The following is a 16428-nucleotide window of genomic DNA, read 5'->3' as shown; positions in this document are numbered from 1 at the left end:
GGGGCGGCCGGCCCCGGGCAGCTCTCTCCGGGGCGTGTGCACGTGCGTGTGCAGCTTCCCGAGACAATTTTCAGTCACACAGGAATGACAAGCACCAGGAACAAACCGACCCCTCTGGCAGAGCAGGCGTGAGAGGACACCCTCTCTGACCGGGAGAACACGGAGCCGCAGCGCCCGAGGCAGCAGGCGGCTGGCGCGAGGACAGGGCGCCGGTGGGCAGCACAGGGAGCCAGAGACACGCCCACGCCCACACCCCCGTGGGCACGCAGGTCACGGCGAAGGTGGTGCTGGAGGCGGGGAGCAACAGCCGTTTTCACAAGCGCCACTGGGGAGGTGGGTCTCCACGTGGAAATGCATTAGACTGGGCCTTAACTTCACGCCGTATAAAACTCTAATTCCAATTTCCAGCGCGTTGTAGGTCTAAATATGGAAGGCAAATCAATAAAAACATGAAACTGCTTGCTCAGTAGCCCCACGTCACGTACGGCTACTGAGGATCTGAAATGGCAGCAAGATTCTGAATATCTAGTATGGAAAAATAAAAAAAACCTCACTAATATTTTTTGAGTATGGACTGAAATGAGCTTGGATATATTGAGGTAAGAAAATATAACATCACCTGTTTCTTTTCAGTTTCTGAAATGTGGCCATTGAGAAATTTTAATGACCTATGTGGCATGTATTTGTCATTCACATATTTCTTTGGGCTGTGCTGAGGTAAGAAAATACATGCCAAATACATGTTTATGATTTCATCTAGGAAAAAACACTGAGAAACAGAACTGAAGAAGGCAGGCACCACCAAGGAAACACTCGAGGAATGGCCAAGACACCGCAGACGCAGCGGGAAGGGAGCGGAGCGGAGCAGAGGCAGGACGCCCGCGCTGCACGTGCCGCCAGGAACCGCACGCTGAGGGCGCAGGGCGCGGTCCTGCCCCAGCCCCACCGCCAGGAAGAAAAAAAACGAGGGCTCCGACAGAACGGTGGCTCCCCCGTGCAGCCCCAGGGCCGGGCAGTCCCGACCCCTCTGCAGCAGGCCCCCGGCAAAAACTATCTCCATATCGACACCAAGCCGTTCCTTGCCTTTTCCCCTGCAGTGACACGGCCCTGACGCTGCGGGAGCGATGGTGGGGCGAAACTCAGCAAGAGTGAAGCGAAGGCTGCACGGCCAGGCGCACAGCACGGCGACCGAGGCCTTCACCACCGCCGTGCGCTCGGTCAGGAAGACCAGTGCCGCTCAAGCCTGTCCTCGCGGGGTGACGGTGCCGAGTTCCGTCTCGGCCCTCAGGCCAGAGCCTTTGGCACACTCTGGGGCAGCACGGGCGGTGCCTGGAGAGTGCCTCCTCGGTGCCCGCCAGAAAAGCCCGAGCGCTGCGAGCTGAAGGAGCCCCTTCACCTGGGAGCCGCCACGCACGCGGGAGCGCGCCTGGCCGGCCCAACGAGGCCCCCGAGGCCGGGCCAGCTGCCAGGCGTCTTCTCAGAAACAAACGAGACTGCCACGTCAAGGAAAACAGCTGCCACTATCTGTGGCCCATCACATTTGAGGTTTCAAGCAGAAATCAGAAGTCCGGCAGACCTGTATCCATCACCGGCAGCTCAAAAGCTTCTCCACGTAGAAGAATTTTCTGATGAGACTGGTGGGGATGGTAACAAATACAAGTTTTTACAGAGGTGTCGGCATCAGGTACATCTGCCTTTTTTTTTTTAAAGAAGATTTTATTTATTTATTTATTTTTAGAGCGAGGGGAAGACAGGGAGAGGAACATCAATGTGTGGTTGCTTCTGGAATGCCCCCCACTGGGGACCTGGCCCACAGCCCACGCATGTGCCCTGACTGGGAATCAAACCGGCAACCCTTTGGCTCTCAGGCTGGCACTCAATCCACTGAGCCACACCAGCCAGGGCTATATCTGTCTAACTTGATAAACCATTATCTTACAAATGCCCAAGGTGGGATGTTACAGCACCACATACAGCCAAGAAAGACAATGTATTTTAATGTAATGGCAGAGGAAAAACTCACTGATACCGTTTGTACATTGCAATTAACCATTAAGAAACAGTTTGTAGTCATGGTTTGGTGTAGGACCAAAGAAGAAAATCCACAGTTACCTAAAAAGCTATTAAAATATTTTCTTTATACACTTCAGTCAAAACAACCTATCACCCTGACTGGTGTAGTTCAGTGGATTGAGTGGACTGGGAAGGAAGGGTCGCTGGTTCAATTCCCAGTCAGGGCACAAGCCTGGGTTACAGGCTGGGTCCCCAGCAGGGGGCATGTGAGAGGCAACTGCACATGGATGTTTCTCTCCCTCTCGTTCTCCCTCCCTTCCCCTCTGTCTAAAAATAAATCTCTTGTAAAAAAAAAAAAAAAAAACATCAAAACAGACAGAATGTAGCATCTTCTATCATCCAAATATTAAAAAAGATTTCCAAAACAATGCTACTCTGCTCACGAAATCACTTTTGTTCTAGAAGAGTTTGCATTGGAAACCACACCACTGACGTGCACTTGCAGTGGGTAAACGACCTGCAGTCCCTGCAGCTGAGCAGTGCACACACAGCGTGCGAGCGCGGGCTTCCAGCGCACCAGCTCGCAGCAGAGCCGGAAACCACCCACGCAGCACAGTGACCGCCGCGCAGGAGCGGCACGCGTGACTCTCGGAAGTGACGCCGAGGAACGTGAGTGAGGACACAGAACAGCGCCACGGCGCTGACGTCTGCGGAAGTCCGGAGAGCAGGGAAACCACGGGCGGCGTGCAGGTGGACCAGCTGTCAGCCCTGTCCACCTGCGGACTGCACAAGACCACCTGACGCCGGCCGCACCCAGGACGGAAAACGCGGGCAGGCGAGAGCACACCAAGCCTTAATCATTTTAACTTATATTCACTCAGCACAGGCTTCAAACATGTAAAGGAAAAACAGAAACATGTATGAAGGACAAATATACATGCACAATGGGAGATTTTAACTGATGCTACTCAGAAACTGATAGATGGAAATGTGCAAAGAACTCAGAAGCGCGCAGAAGGACTCACGGACCCGTTGACAAGGGAGGACAGCCCTCTAGCGGAACCCTGAGAAGACGTTTTCACGCTCACGCAGAACACTGAGAAAAACCTAACCATGCATTAGTATAAATGACCACAGACCACAATCTCCACCTATGACAGCATCAGATTAAAAGTCAGTACAATTAAAGGTATTCCAACAGACACGTATCTGGACATTTACAAATACTTCTAGACAATTCATGGTTGAAAACAGAAATATTGAAAATAGGGGACTTCCGGCCAAGATGGAGGCGTAGGTAGACACACTGTGCCTCCTCGCACAACCTAAAGAAAGACAATTTAAAAACAAAAAACAACTAGAACTGACAGAAAGGTGAACTGCATGGAAGTCCCACAGCCAAGGGGTTAAAGAAGAAACATTCGTCCAGGCGGGTATGAGGGGCGGAGTCAGGCAGCTGGGGTGCAGAGGTCTCGCGGTGAGGCAGCAGCTGGAGGACCCGGCGGTCCCACGTTCACACGCAGATAAACCGGGAGGAACGACTGGGGAGCAAGACAGACCCACAACCCAGGGCTCCAGCACCGGGAAATAAAGCCTCAAACCTCCGACTGAAAACACCTGTGGGGGTTGCAGCAGGAGAAACTCCCAGCCTCACAGGAGAGGTCGTTGGAGAGACCCACAGGGTCCTAGAATGCACACAAGCCCACCCACCCGGGAACCGGCACCAGGAGGGCCAGATTTGCTTGTGGGGGAAGTCACTGAAAACTGGCCGAGAGCAGAGCAAGCACCACTGTTCCCTCTTGGACCCTTGTCCCACATACGGCGTCACAACACAGAAACGTGGGTTGCCCCACCTGGCGAACACCTAAGGCTCTGCTCCTTACTACATAACAGGTGGGCTGAGACCAAAAAATAAAAAATGTCCCAAATGACAGAACAGATCAAAGCTCCAGAAAAAACACAACTAAGCAATGTAGAGATAGCCAACCTATCAGACGCAGAGTTCAAAACACTGGTAGTCAGGGTGCTCACAGAATTGGTTGAGTGTGGTCCCAAAATAGAGGAAAAAGTGAAGGCAATGCAAAATGAAATAAAGGAAAATGTACAGGGAACCAACAGTGACAGGAAGGAAACTGGGACTCAAATCAACGGTGTGGGACCAGAAGGAAGAAAGAAGCATTCAACCAGAGCAGAATGAAGAAATTAAGAATTCAAAAATAGGAGGAGAGGCTCAGGAACCTCCAGAACAACTTTAAATGCTCCAACATCCGAATCATAGGGGTGCCAGAAGGAGAAGAGGAAGAGCAAGAAATTGAAAACTTATTTGAACAAATAATGAAGGAGAACTTCCCCAATCTGGCAAAGGAAATAGACTTCCAGGAAGTCCAGGAAGCTCAGAGAGTCCCAAAGAAGTTGGACCCAAGGAAGCACACACCAAGGCATATCATAATTACATTACCCAAGATTAAAGAAAAGAGAATTTTAAAAGCAGCAAGAGAAAAGGAGACAGTTACCTACAAAGGAGTTCTCATAACACTGTCAGCTAAATTCTCAAAAGAAACATTACAGGCCATAAGGGACTAGAAAGAAGTATTTCAAGTCATGAAAGGCAAGGAATTAACCCAAGATTACTCTGTCCAGCAAAGCTTTCATGTAGAATGGAAGGGCAGATAAAGTGCTTCCCAGATAAGGTCAAGTTAAAGGAGTGCATCATCACTAAGTCCTTATTATATGAAATGTTAAAGGGACTTATCTAAGAAAAAGATAAAAAATACAAACAGTAAAATGACAACAAACTCACAACTGTCAACAACGGAAGCAAAAAAAACAAAAATAAACTAAGCAAACAACTAGCACAGGAAGAGGATCACAGAAATGGAGATCACACGGAGGGTTATCAGCGGGGGAGGGGGAGACAGGGGGAAAGGCACAGAGAATCAGTAGCACAGATGGCAGGTGGAAAACAGACGGGGAGGGTAAGAGCAGTGTGGGAAATGGAGAAGCCGAAGAACTTACATGTACGACCATGGACGTGAACTGAGGGGGTGGAGGGATGCAAACAGGGCAGAGGGGAATAAAAGGGGAAAAATGGAACAACCGTAACAGCATAATCAATAAAATATATTTAAAAAACTAAAAAAGAATACGTTGGGAAAAAGAAAGGAGGGTAACACTTGGCGCGGAGCCAGCCCAGCCAACCCTCCGACACCTGCAGCAGCAGCAGCAGTGAGAGAGGGACAACCCTGGCGGGCAGGAAGGGCCTCGGCTTGGGAGGCGGCCGAGTCGCCGCGGGGAGGCCGAACAAGGGCCCGTGTGGCCGCGGGGGACAGGACCCACCGAAATGGAGGCCCGGTGGTGGCGGCGGCGGCGACCTGCGCGAGGCCCCCGAGGGCCCAGACGCTGGAGAGCAGCCCCCACAGACAAGCAGCGCCCCCCCCACCGGCACGCGCAGGCCTCCCCCAGAACCAGGCACCGGGAGAGCCCCCGCTCCCTCACTGGCACGTGTGGGCGCCCTTAGCACCTTCCCCCGGAGCAGAGCCGGCCGTCTGCAGGGGTCGGGCCGCAGCGGCGCCTCTGGGAAGGTGAGGAGGCGGCAAAGGACGGAGGTGACACGCTGCCCTCACACGAGCCTTCCAGCATTCACCGCATGTCCCAGAGCACGCACTCTCCAGATGCAACATGCACGCACACGCACACACACGCACGCACGAGAGCAGCGGCTCGGCCAGCAGGCAGAGCGGAGGAGAGACTGCAGACACTGAGAAGCTCGCGGGTGGGCCAGAGCGGGCCGGGCGGCGGCGTCCTGCCAACTGAAGGGACTCCAGTCCAGGTCCCGGTCGGAGCGCACGCCTGGGCTGCGGGCCAGGGCCCTGGGTCGCGGCGTGAGAGAGGCAACTGGTGGGCGTTTCTCTCCCTCGCCCTCCCCCTCCCTTCCCCTCTGTCTGGAACAAATAAGCCACGTCTTTCAAGAACTGACAGCCTTCTAGCGAGACCGGTCACACGAGGGGGGAGAGAAGCAGGCATGGGCGGAACGCAGAGCCGCGTCCACAGGTGCGGCAGGCGCTGAAGAGACACGGTCCACACACAGCTGCGCACCAACTGCTCGGACAGCTTCTTCTAAGAGCACAGCTCACCAAAACCGCCTTGGCGAGAAATGGGAATTACAAAAATAAAGCCAGAAGTTTCCGTTTTGCCCAGAGGCACGGGAGGGCGCTGGAAGAGGCCGCAGGGCCCGGAGGGAGGGCGGGGGAGGTGTGGGGGCAGACAGCTCCGGGGCATCTGTGTCCCCCCCAGCACAAGCCACCGCAGGAGGAAAGAAAAGGTCTCGACCAGTAAGGAGAGCAGAAGAGCAGAACCGCCAAGCCTCAAGGGGACAGGAGGGGGCGGGCACCCGGACGCCCGGCGAGAGGGGCCTCCCTCAGCCCCGAGGGCAAAGGGTGAGTGAGAGAGGGCCCGGGGTTGGCCCCAGCTCTGCCCTGAGTAGGGCGGTCAGCGCCGAGGGGAGCACGGCAGCGGGTGTGCGGGGTGGGGGGGGACGACAGAAGGAAGGGCTCCTGCCCCCCTGGGGCGCGGTGAACTAGCCAGGGCGCCAGCCCCGGACAGCCCCACCCCCGCCACCGTGGAACGAGCGAGGGAGCAGCCCCGCTGGGTGCTCACCAGCACAGAGCACACCCCCAGGCCACGGGCCTGCGATGCTCTGCGCCAAGAGAGACCTGGCCGGACCTGGTCAGCGGGGACGGGGAGAGCGCACTGCCCGCCCACGTGCCCGCGAGGCTGTGCGGGCGTGCTGGCTACATGGCTGTGTGAGTCTGTCCAAACTCACCGAGCTGTGTGTGCTTCCAAAGGGTGCATTTTGCCACACGTCAGCCCTGACTGGTGCGGCTCAGTGGGCTGGGTGTCGTCCCACAAGCCAAAAGGTCGCCAGTTCAATTCCCAGTCAGGGAATGTGCCTGGGGGCCGGGTCCCCTGTGGGGGCACGAGAGACAACTACACGTTGATGTTTCTCTCCCTTTCTCCTTCCCTCCCCCACACCACTCTGCAAACAAAACCTTTTTTTAAATGTTTAAAGAAATTTTAAAAATAGTAATAACAGAGAGGCCGGCGATCCGAACAAGCTTGAACAGAGAGACCGGCTTCACGAGAGCACTGGGAGGGGCCGAAGCCCGCACGCACGGGTCAGCCGGAGGCTGCTGCGGCCCCGCGGCCCCTGCTGCTGACGAGCAGCCAGTGCCCCCTGGGAACCCAGCACGCAGGGCAGGCTGGCAGCAGGAAGCGAGACTCCCCGGGTGGCGAGACTCCCCGGGCGGCGAGGCGGATGATCCCAGAGACCGCAGGCACTCCAGCTGCCCCTGCACCGGGGCGAGAACGGCAGCCCGTGTCCCCGGGTGCAGTGCGGCTGACCCGGGAGTGGGCCGGGAGCAGGAAGGAAGGGGGCGCGGTTTCAGGAGCAAGGAGACCGGTCAGCAAGGCAGCAGACTCAAGAGCCGCACCTTAAAACGTGGCCAGGGGAACGAACGAGGGTCCGAGATCCTCAACAGCCTCCCACTAGAAACCGGGAAAACCCCAGCGGCGCGGTCGGGGGTGGGGGGTGGGGGAGCGCCGTCTCAAACACCAGAGCAGCAGAGTCACTTCCCGGTCAGGGCACACCCCTGAACTGTGGGTTCAGTCCACAGGTCCGGGCAATGTTTCTCTCTCACATCCTGTCTCTCTCTCCCCCACCTCCTCTCGTTCTCTAAAGTCAATAAAAACATATCCTCAGGTGAGGATTGAAAAAACAAGAAAAAAAAGACGGGGCACAAGCTGAACACTAAGTGCGCACAGAAAGGAAAACAGACGTAAAATGGTGAGAGCACAGAGATCGGAGGCTGGAGCACTGAAGTGCGTGCGCCCCCACCTTCCCAGCCGAGGGCTGCCCGCCCAGGCCCCAGCCCTTCCCTTCCCCTGCGTCCTCACTGACTGACGGGGACACTGCGCCCCGAAACAGGCGCGCTCAGCCCGGTCAAGCACCACCCTCAGGAGCCCCGCCCCGCCTGTGCAGTGGAAGCAGCAGTCAGAGGGGGGCCGGGGGAGCAGGGTGTGGCCACGTGGGGGAGGGGGCCGGGAGGGTCCCCTTCAGTTTTGAGGTCCAGCCACACAGCACTACTATAGAGTGGGGGTGCTGCTTTCAAGGAACCCCCAAAACAGAAGTCGCTGGCCCAGCGCCCGGCAGACTCACGCTGGGCAGCAGCGAAACACTGGCCGAGCCGCTGGGGCCCTGGCGGGGAAAGGGCCCTGGCGGGGGAGGGGCCCCGGGCCGGGAGGAGGCCGGCCAGGCGCTGGGAATGAGGAGCCCTGGCCTGCGGGGCCTGCGGTGGCCACAAGACCAGTGCCCACCAGAGCCCGCAGAGCAGACCTGAACGCCCTCGGAGCCCGGGCCCACAGGGCCACAGTCTGGGCCAAAACTGGGAGTGAGGGTGTGGCCTTCCACACCAGCCTGAGCCTCAAGAAAGCCCCCACTCAGCTGAGACAGGAAATCAAGGTGGAAGGGCAAAACCCGGGCTTGGGAGCTGCACCTGGGAAAGAATTCCAGACGGGTTACCAGAACGTAGAATTGTCTAAAACTAAACACCTGAGAAGCCAGTGCAGCTTTTTAAAAAGCTGTTCGCCACAGAACTCCCGAGACCGGACTGAAAAGCACAGCCTCCGGCCCCCAAGCTCGCTGCCCGAGGGGTCCAACCTTGGAGGGCGGGTCCCCCGGGCAGGGGCGTCCAGCCTTCTGGCGTCTCGGGGCCACACACCAGATGCACTGTGACACGTAACCACAAGAAAACACCTTGCACTGTTTTCAGTAAACTCAGGTTTGTGTTGGGTCGCGTGCACAGCCATCCCGGGCCACGTGTGGCCGGCGGGCTGGAGGCCCCAGGGCCTGCGCCCTCCCGCCGGCGGAGCGGGGAGGACGAGGAGAGAGGCCCGGCCGCGGAGAGTGGGGCAGGGGCCCGGAGAAGGCACAGGGGGAGGTTCTCCCCGGAAGGCAGGCCCAGGTCGACCACCTCACTGCCCAGCAGGCCCCACAGCCCACGGGCTCGGGCAGCCGGGCAGCGCGCGAGCTCGGCAGGGCACTCACCGCCGGCTGGTCCAGGCTGCTGCGCCTCTCCTCCTGCTCCACGGTCCGCCGGCAGTCCGGGCACACCCAGAGCGGCAGGTGCAGCACGTTGTGGCCCTTGGGCGCCGCGGGAAGGGCCGGTTTGTTCGCAGCCTTCGCCCCGCCCTCCGGGAAGGAGGAGTCTGTCCGCTCGCTCCGGCACAGCAGGCAGTAGTCCCCGGCAGGGTAGGCTGGGGCTCTGTGGTTCACGCCGAAGTTAAAAGGAGTCTGGAATGAAATAAAAAGATAAAGTTTCTATTTTCAAAACACGATCTACAAAAGCAAAGTCATTAAAACATTGTATGTAGTTCTGAAATCACAATGTGCGTGTGTATTTATAGAAAGAAACAGCAAGTGGGGCAACTGTTGAATGAAACTGGACGCACTGTCCAGAAACTCTCCATGCTCTGAGTAAAACAGTAATGCCACAAAGGGCGCCTCAGCAGGAGTCTGAAACTGCCCCTTCGCCCAGACTTCTGTATTCACTCCTGCGGCTGGGAAGTGTCAGTCGCAATGTTCAGACCAAGAAAGCCCCAGAATGCTTTGCCATCGACCAAGCTGAAAGCTACCTCCCAGGTGTGTCTGCACATGTGCTCGGGCGCCAGGTGGTCCCCCCCTCAAGGGGGGCTGTGCAAGCTGCACAGCAGGAGCTGCTGGCGGCCACTCACCCGAGGCCCAGCCTCCCTCCCGGCTCGCAGCAGTCACGCTGACTCCTCCCCAGCCACTCCGCGGCAATGTCCGTTTTTCAGGAAGGTCTTAAACTACAGGGCGAGGGCGGGAGCCTCCAGGGCAGGAGGAAGAGGCAAGATTATTACCCTCACTCCTCTCCAGAAGACTGTCAACCACCCTAATGGGAACGTGAGATCAGCCTCAAAAACACTCGACAGGCTCCAGGGTGAAAAGCAGGCTTGCCGTCCCAAGGACAGCAACCAGAGGCCAAGGTCTGCCCCTGAGGGGAGCCGTCCCACACGTCCTGAAGAGGGGAGGTCTGAGAGAGGCACCTTCCAGGGACCGGGAGGCTCTGCCAAGGGTCTGAGCCACAGCACAGGCGGGACTGAGGTGACGGGACCCCGGGGCGCAGACCTCTCTCTGGCCACGTGAGGTGCCCACGTGGGAGGTGGCCCGGGGCTCCTCTGGCTGGAAGTCCAAGATTTCAGGTCTCCAGCCCCCCCGCCCCGCCCAGGTCCCTCCAACGCCCACCCAACCACCCAGGCCCGCCGGGCTCTCCCTCGGCTCCTCCCTGTCTTCACGCGCCAAGGCTCACGCACACCCGAGGTCACTGGGCGTGCCGTGCTTGTGAGACCCCAGGTGGGCACCGACACGCCGGAGCCCGGCCGCCCCGCTGGCCCCACTCCAGGGCCAGCACGGCCCGAGAGAACAAACCAACAAATGACAGCAGCGCTGGCACCCAAGGGGGACTCGCACACAGGTTTTTCACCCGCTTCAATCAGCTAGGGATCAACACTGGCTGCCCGCGGCACGCCCACCCGCGGCACGCCCACAGGGTTCCCAGGGTTCAGCCAAACCCAGCCCAGCAGGCACCCGAATGCATGTCTGCGGTGCCAGGGGAGAGAACCGAGCCCTCCCTCCTGGTGACGTCCAGAAGGCTCCGGACGCCCCGCACACCGCGGAGCACCACGGAAGTCGCCGTGTTCTCTGTCCTGACAGACCAGGGAAGTCTGAATTACGACCGTGTCAGACAGCGTGCTGACTTCACCCTCAGCAAAGCCACCTCCTATCCCTGGTCCAGGAACGCAGCCCGCACCACCCGCAGGGCAGCCAGGCCTCCGTCCCTTCCCAGGCCGCCTGTTCGCCCAGCGGAGGAGAGGCTGCCCCCCAAGGCTGTAAAGGCCCCCGAGCCAGAAATTGTAAGGGCCAGCCGAGCCGCCTGGCGTCTGTCCGTCCGTCGGCCAGTACCCCCAGCCCCAGGCAGAGCCCTGTCCTGGGCACCCCGTCCCTGTCGAAGACTATGACCATGAGCAAGACAGGGAAGCAGACCATGCAGCGCATCAGACCACGGCAACGACGGAAACAAACGCAGAGCGGGACAGGGTGCTGGGGTCGGGGCTGGGGCCCTTCAGGGTGGCCAGGGAGGGGCCCTCCAGGAGACAGACACCTGGACACAGGAAGCCGCACTGGGCTGCAGGAGGGGCGCTCCAGAGAGCAAGCACAAAGGCCCCGGGGGCAGGAGGCCAGAGGAGGGGGAGGTGCCGGGAGCCAGGAGTGGCCTGGTCTCCCGTTCCAACAGGACTGTGTGCAGAGGAGAGACGAGATGAGACAAAGGAAGGGCACGAGAACAGGGAGAAGCCGTCTGCACCTGAGGAGCGAGGTGGCCGTGTGGTCTCCGTGATGGGAGAGCTGACAAGACCGCTGGGGACCCAGCGGTCAAGGGTGAGTTGGACTGGGTGCGTGGAAGGCTCCGAGTGGGAGGGACCCCCCACAGGTGTCGGAAGCCGCCAGATGCCAGGCCTGCTGCGAGGCCAGGCAGCAGCATGCAGTGACGAGTCCCAGGGAGGCCCTGCTGGCTCGAGGGACAGCAGGCACACACACACAGGCATGACCAGCTCACGTCCAGGGGCAGCCGGTCCCCTCCAGGAAGAAAAGAAAGTTGCCAAGGTGGACAGTGGGGCCGCGGGAGGACATCGGGCGACGAGGGCAACTCGAAGGACGGACAAGCAGCCGACTGGGCATCCGGGAGGAGGCGCTGGGGGCCCGGGAGCCGCGGGCAGGAGGGAGGCCGAGGCTGGGACGTGTCTTGGAAGGGACGGCATGGCCCCGTCCTCCCCTTCGGAAGAACCCCCGGCGAGGTGACAATGCACCTGAGACGGCTCCAGGCAGTCCCAGGCGCAGGTGGGGGGCACGGAGGGGCGAGCGGGCAGACTCAGGGGTGTCCAAGGCAGAGCCACAGGGCTTGCCGACGGACCCGAGGAGGACGGGCCCGGCCACCCGGCCCTGGGCGTGCCGACCACAGAGACGCCGGGCACGGGGGCAGGCCGGGGCAGCGGCAAGAACCACAGGTCGGCTCTGGGCACTGCACGTGTGAAGTGACAGTCAAACACCCAAACGACACGGGGCCGTTTCTGAACGAGACGCCCGGGAGCAGGTGCAAGCGCAGGCGCAGGGTGGGACCGCCCGCAGGCGTGGTCCGGAGAGCCAGCAGCCGGACGCGACTGCCCACACGGAGGGCAGACGGCGTCCCGAGCCAGAGCCAGCGCTTCTTGATGCCAGACCAGCGAGCCCGAGGACGGAGCCAGCTCTCCAAGGAGGGGACCCCTCCCCTCCGTCCCGTTTTCGGATAGAGCGAGAGGCTGCTGCGAAGCACACTGCGAAGCACACATGCGCACCCGACACCCGTGAAATAGTGCGTATTTCTAAACCAAGCCTCCTTCCAAAATGTTGACACGTCTCCCAAGAAGAGCAACGTTAATGCTGACACGTTTTTCCCAGCCGTCTCTACCCCAGGGCCCAGGCCAAGGAGCAATGCAGACATGGGGGGTGGGGGTGTTTAAGGTGAAGACCTACTGCGTAGATAACTCTTTGGTGACCAGGATTGACTGACGCATTAACGTCGCTGCTGATTTGGATGTGCCTCTGCTCTTTAACACTCCTGTGCTCCAAACGCACTTCAGGCGTTTGAGATGTCAGCATTAGCACTGGAAAAGAGGTCGCAGCTCCCTCGTGTTAGGGAGCCTGGGGCCCCGCCCTGGCCTTCCCTTACACCTTGCCCCCCACTCGCCTCACCCCTACCACTGGGAGCACACAGCAACCTGCAGTCGGTCTGGGACGCCAACCTCCGTGGCAGGGCGCCTGACCCACACCTTCCCGGGGTGGGTGTCTGTCCCCAGGCACTTCACACTCGCCGTGTCCACGGCCACACTGACACGCTGCAGCCCCCAAGGCCACAGTGGGGGGAGCGCCCGCCTGCCCCGAGAAGGAGGTCCCCACCCCACTCCCCACGTCCCATGAGCAGAGCTGAGGGGACAGACCGAGGACCCCGTCAGACACCTGCCCTAGTCCGGGCACCAGGCCCCTAAGCAGCTCCTCCGGGCCTCGGTCGCAGCCTGTCCCTCTTCCGCCCCTCACCCTCCCAGGCTCCCGCCCGAACACGGAGACAGACGGCGCCACGGGAGCAGCAGACGAGGCCCTCAGCGCCTGTGCAGGCGCAGCCGCACCGCAGGCACTCGCGAGGGCAAACAGGAGCCGCGCGGGACGGGCAGAGCTCCCCACCAGGGGGCTGCCGGAAGCAGCCAGCAAAGCCCCCGGCCCACACGACGAGGGACAGACACACAGACATGGGTGAGGGCTCCTCTAGAGCACGCAGCTTCACGCACACCCGACCACACGGCCGGGGCAGAGGGGGTGAGTGCGGCAGGAGGGGAGGGCAGCACAGGACGCGCTGGGAAGGGGGGGAGGGGGGAGGGGGCGCGCCCAGTGCAGCGCCTGGTCCTAAACGAGTGCGGCCCCCAAAGGCAGGGAGTGCGGCCCCCAAAAGCAGGACCGGCCCCCCAGAGCCAGCCCTCTGTGCTGTCCCTGACCGCAGCGGAAGCCGGTCCCACGTCAGACGCCGCGCGCAGTCCGCCCTCCTATCCCATGTGGATGAAACGTGTGCCCTCCCCTCCCCTCCGCCCACACTGCCACCTCCTGCCCGCACTGCAAGGGGCCTCTGGCCTGTCTCGCAGGGTCCACCGTTCCTCCGCAAACCGCCCGCCTGCCCACAGCCAGGGCAGCCTGCTCTGCTGCTCGGAAGCCCGGCCCTGTCCGCGAGGGTGAGGTCCCGGGCAGCACTGCCCTCTGCTCGTCCTCCAGGCTCCAGCGCCGCACCCGAGGCTGGGCCGGCACGCGGCTCCCCTGCAGCTGGGCCCACGGGCCCGGCCTGCGGCCTTTCAGCTCATCGAGTCTCTCACTTTACCCAACAGATGGCAGAAGACTCTCTCTGGGCCACACGGCGAGCGCCCGGCAAGGCTGGAAAGAACGCCCCGGTGCCCACCCCAGCCGTGCCGGGTGCCGAGAGGCTGCCTCCTCAGACGACGCGGTCCCCACCAGGTGCGCTATGAGACCGCATTCAGGGGGAGAGAGTGGCGCCAGAAAGCAAGCTTGGGGTGTGACTCTGGGCTGAACGTCTAGCTGCCGCTCAGCCTGTGCGATCCGGGCTGATGTCCCGACCACGGCTCGCTGGGAAAGCGACCAACGACGCTGCTGGGCAGGACCGCACCCACGCCTCCCGCAGAGCCCCCCCCTCCCCCCGTCCCCGCTGCTGCTCAGAAGCCACACCGACAGCCTCCCACCGCGTGCAGACGCGCACCGTCCTACCCCACCAGCGGCTCGTCTCCAAGCTCACCTGCAAGGTGGCTCCGGTCAGGGAGAGCGCCCCAGGCCCCCTGCCCCATACCCCCCGCCCTGCACCCTTCTCCGTGCCTCGGAAGGGACCGCGTGCCCACGGGCACACAGCAGCCGCCGCAGTGGGCCGTCAGAGGAGCAGGCCTGGCGTATTACAGACGCGGCCGGGTCGTCTCTGAGGAACACGCACCGAACCCCAGAGCAGCGTCGGCCCGTCCCTGTTCCATCGAGCTGCCCGGGGGGAGGAGCCGGGCCGTGGGATCAGACGCCCCACGGAGCAGCGCCCGGGGGGAGGAGCCGGGCCGTGGGAGCAGACGCCCCACGGAGCAGCGCCCGAGGGGCCAGCGGGCCAGCCAGACGGGGAGCCTCCCTCTCAGAGGCTCAGAGAGGCCGCCCCGAGAGGAGGAGAGGCAGGACAGGCAGGGAGCCCTGGCTGCCTGCACGGGGCACTTCCCGTCGATTCAGGCGGGCGGCCTCCTGTCCCTGCAAGTCCGACGACCTCCGACGCGGTCTGGAGAACGGAGGCCAGAAGGGGAGGGGATGGGCAGGAAGGAGGGGAAGGCGGCCCCTCGCACACCGCCTTCCAACCAACCGCACACACGGCCTTCGTCCCCGTGCGCCGAGGGCTGTCCCCGGGGTCCCGTGGGACTTCGGCCGTCAGAGGGGGAGCTTCAGTGACTCCGGTCACGAGAGCGAGCCAGAGGACCCCTCGCTGCTGTGTCACCCGCGGAAGGGGGGACAGGCGTGTGACCGAGAGTGACCCTCTTCTCCCCCAGTTCACGGGCCACTTGGGGAACGTGCAACATGCACGGAGGACAAACGGAGGAAACACCGGCTGGTGCCAGGGTCTTCGGAGCCCATCGTCAACGCACTTCTTGAAGGAGGCTCGCGGAGCGGCCCTGCGCTCGGGCGGCCCCTGCGCTCGGGCGGCCGTGAAGAGCAGTGAGGGGCCTTGTCCGCAGGGGGGAGGGCGGGAGTGCAGACCCGCACGGGCCGCCAGGGCTCCCAACTACCCGCTGCCCGACCGCCCAGACCTGCCAGCCCGAAGAACTGCCACACCCCCATGAGATGTTTGAAAGACCAGGTCAGGGGTGGCCCCTGGAGTTCCTGGGACTCAGAAATCCCAGGTGGAAAAGCCCCCACTGCCCAGGAGGCCCCTGACCCCGGGAACAAGGCCCGCTTCCAGGAGCACCGGCGGGAGACGGGGCCCACGTGCTCTCGTGGCCGCCTCCACGTGCCAGTGCCCACCCCGTGGGGGCGAACACGTGGGTCCAGGGCCATCCAGGAAGCTGTGGTTCAGACCAGACTCCGGGCGACACTCGGGTCCCCGACCTTAGTGCAGTCCGCTGAAGTGAAAACCTGCAGTCGCGGGCTTCCAGCCTGCTGTCCCCTCCGCCCAGGACACGCCTCCCCAGGGCTCTGCTGCACTAGCTCGCGCACCGCCTCTGGTCTCTGCTCCCCACCCCCCAACCCTGTGGCACCCCGCCCACACCCCCAGCTGACCGCCGCCCGCGTCACCCACTGAAGCGTCCTGAGTGCTGAGAACCCTTCTGGACGCGTGACGGGCGCTCCAAGTACGTGACGGATGTGCCTGCGGGTTGGTGAGGGCCGGTCTCAGGTGGCCCAGACAGTCTCCCCTCGGCTCTCGAGAATAACTCGGGTGTCCAACTCCAGAAAAACCCAACCAACACACCCTGGCAGGAGTGGGTCACTGGACTGAGCACCGGCCTGCACACCAAGGGGTGGCTGGTTCGGGTCCCGTCAGGGCACACGCCTGGGTTGCAGGCCACGTCCCCAGTAGGGGGCGTGCGAGAGGCCACCACAGACTGATGTTTCTCTGCCTTTCTCCCTCCCTGCCCCTCTCTAAAAACAAACAAACAAAGTCTTTTACAAAAGCGATAAACAGCACTGAGCGCACACCTGCACGACTATGTGTAATGTGACTGAACAACCACATG

The 16428-nt window shown here is 61.2% G+C and overlaps 1 protein-coding gene across 2 annotated transcripts in view; it reads right to left on the bottom strand.

The window, feature by feature from the left end:
• Positions 1-16428, bottom strand: part of FAM193A (family with sequence similarity 193 member A) — a 108789-nt gene that overhangs the window by 66408 nt on the left and 25953 nt on the right. For both annotated transcript variants that reach the window (XM_045834402.1, XM_045834403.1), the window contains exon 2: positions 9116-9361. In XM_045834402.1, the coding sequence (XP_045690358.1) occupies positions 9116-9361 (246 nt within the window). The remainder of the gene's footprint in view (positions 1-9115; positions 9362-16428) is intronic.

This window comes from Phyllostomus hastatus, unplaced genomic scaffold (assembly GCF_019186645.2).
Source record: "Phyllostomus hastatus isolate PE091 unplaced genomic scaffold, TTU_PhHast_1.1 phas_contig_196, whole genome shotgun sequence".
Lineage (NCBI taxonomy): Eukaryota > Metazoa > Chordata > Mammalia > Chiroptera > Phyllostomidae > Phyllostomus > Phyllostomus hastatus.
Note: the sequence above shows the minus strand (reverse complement) of the source record. Positions and strands in the feature narration are given on the sequence as shown.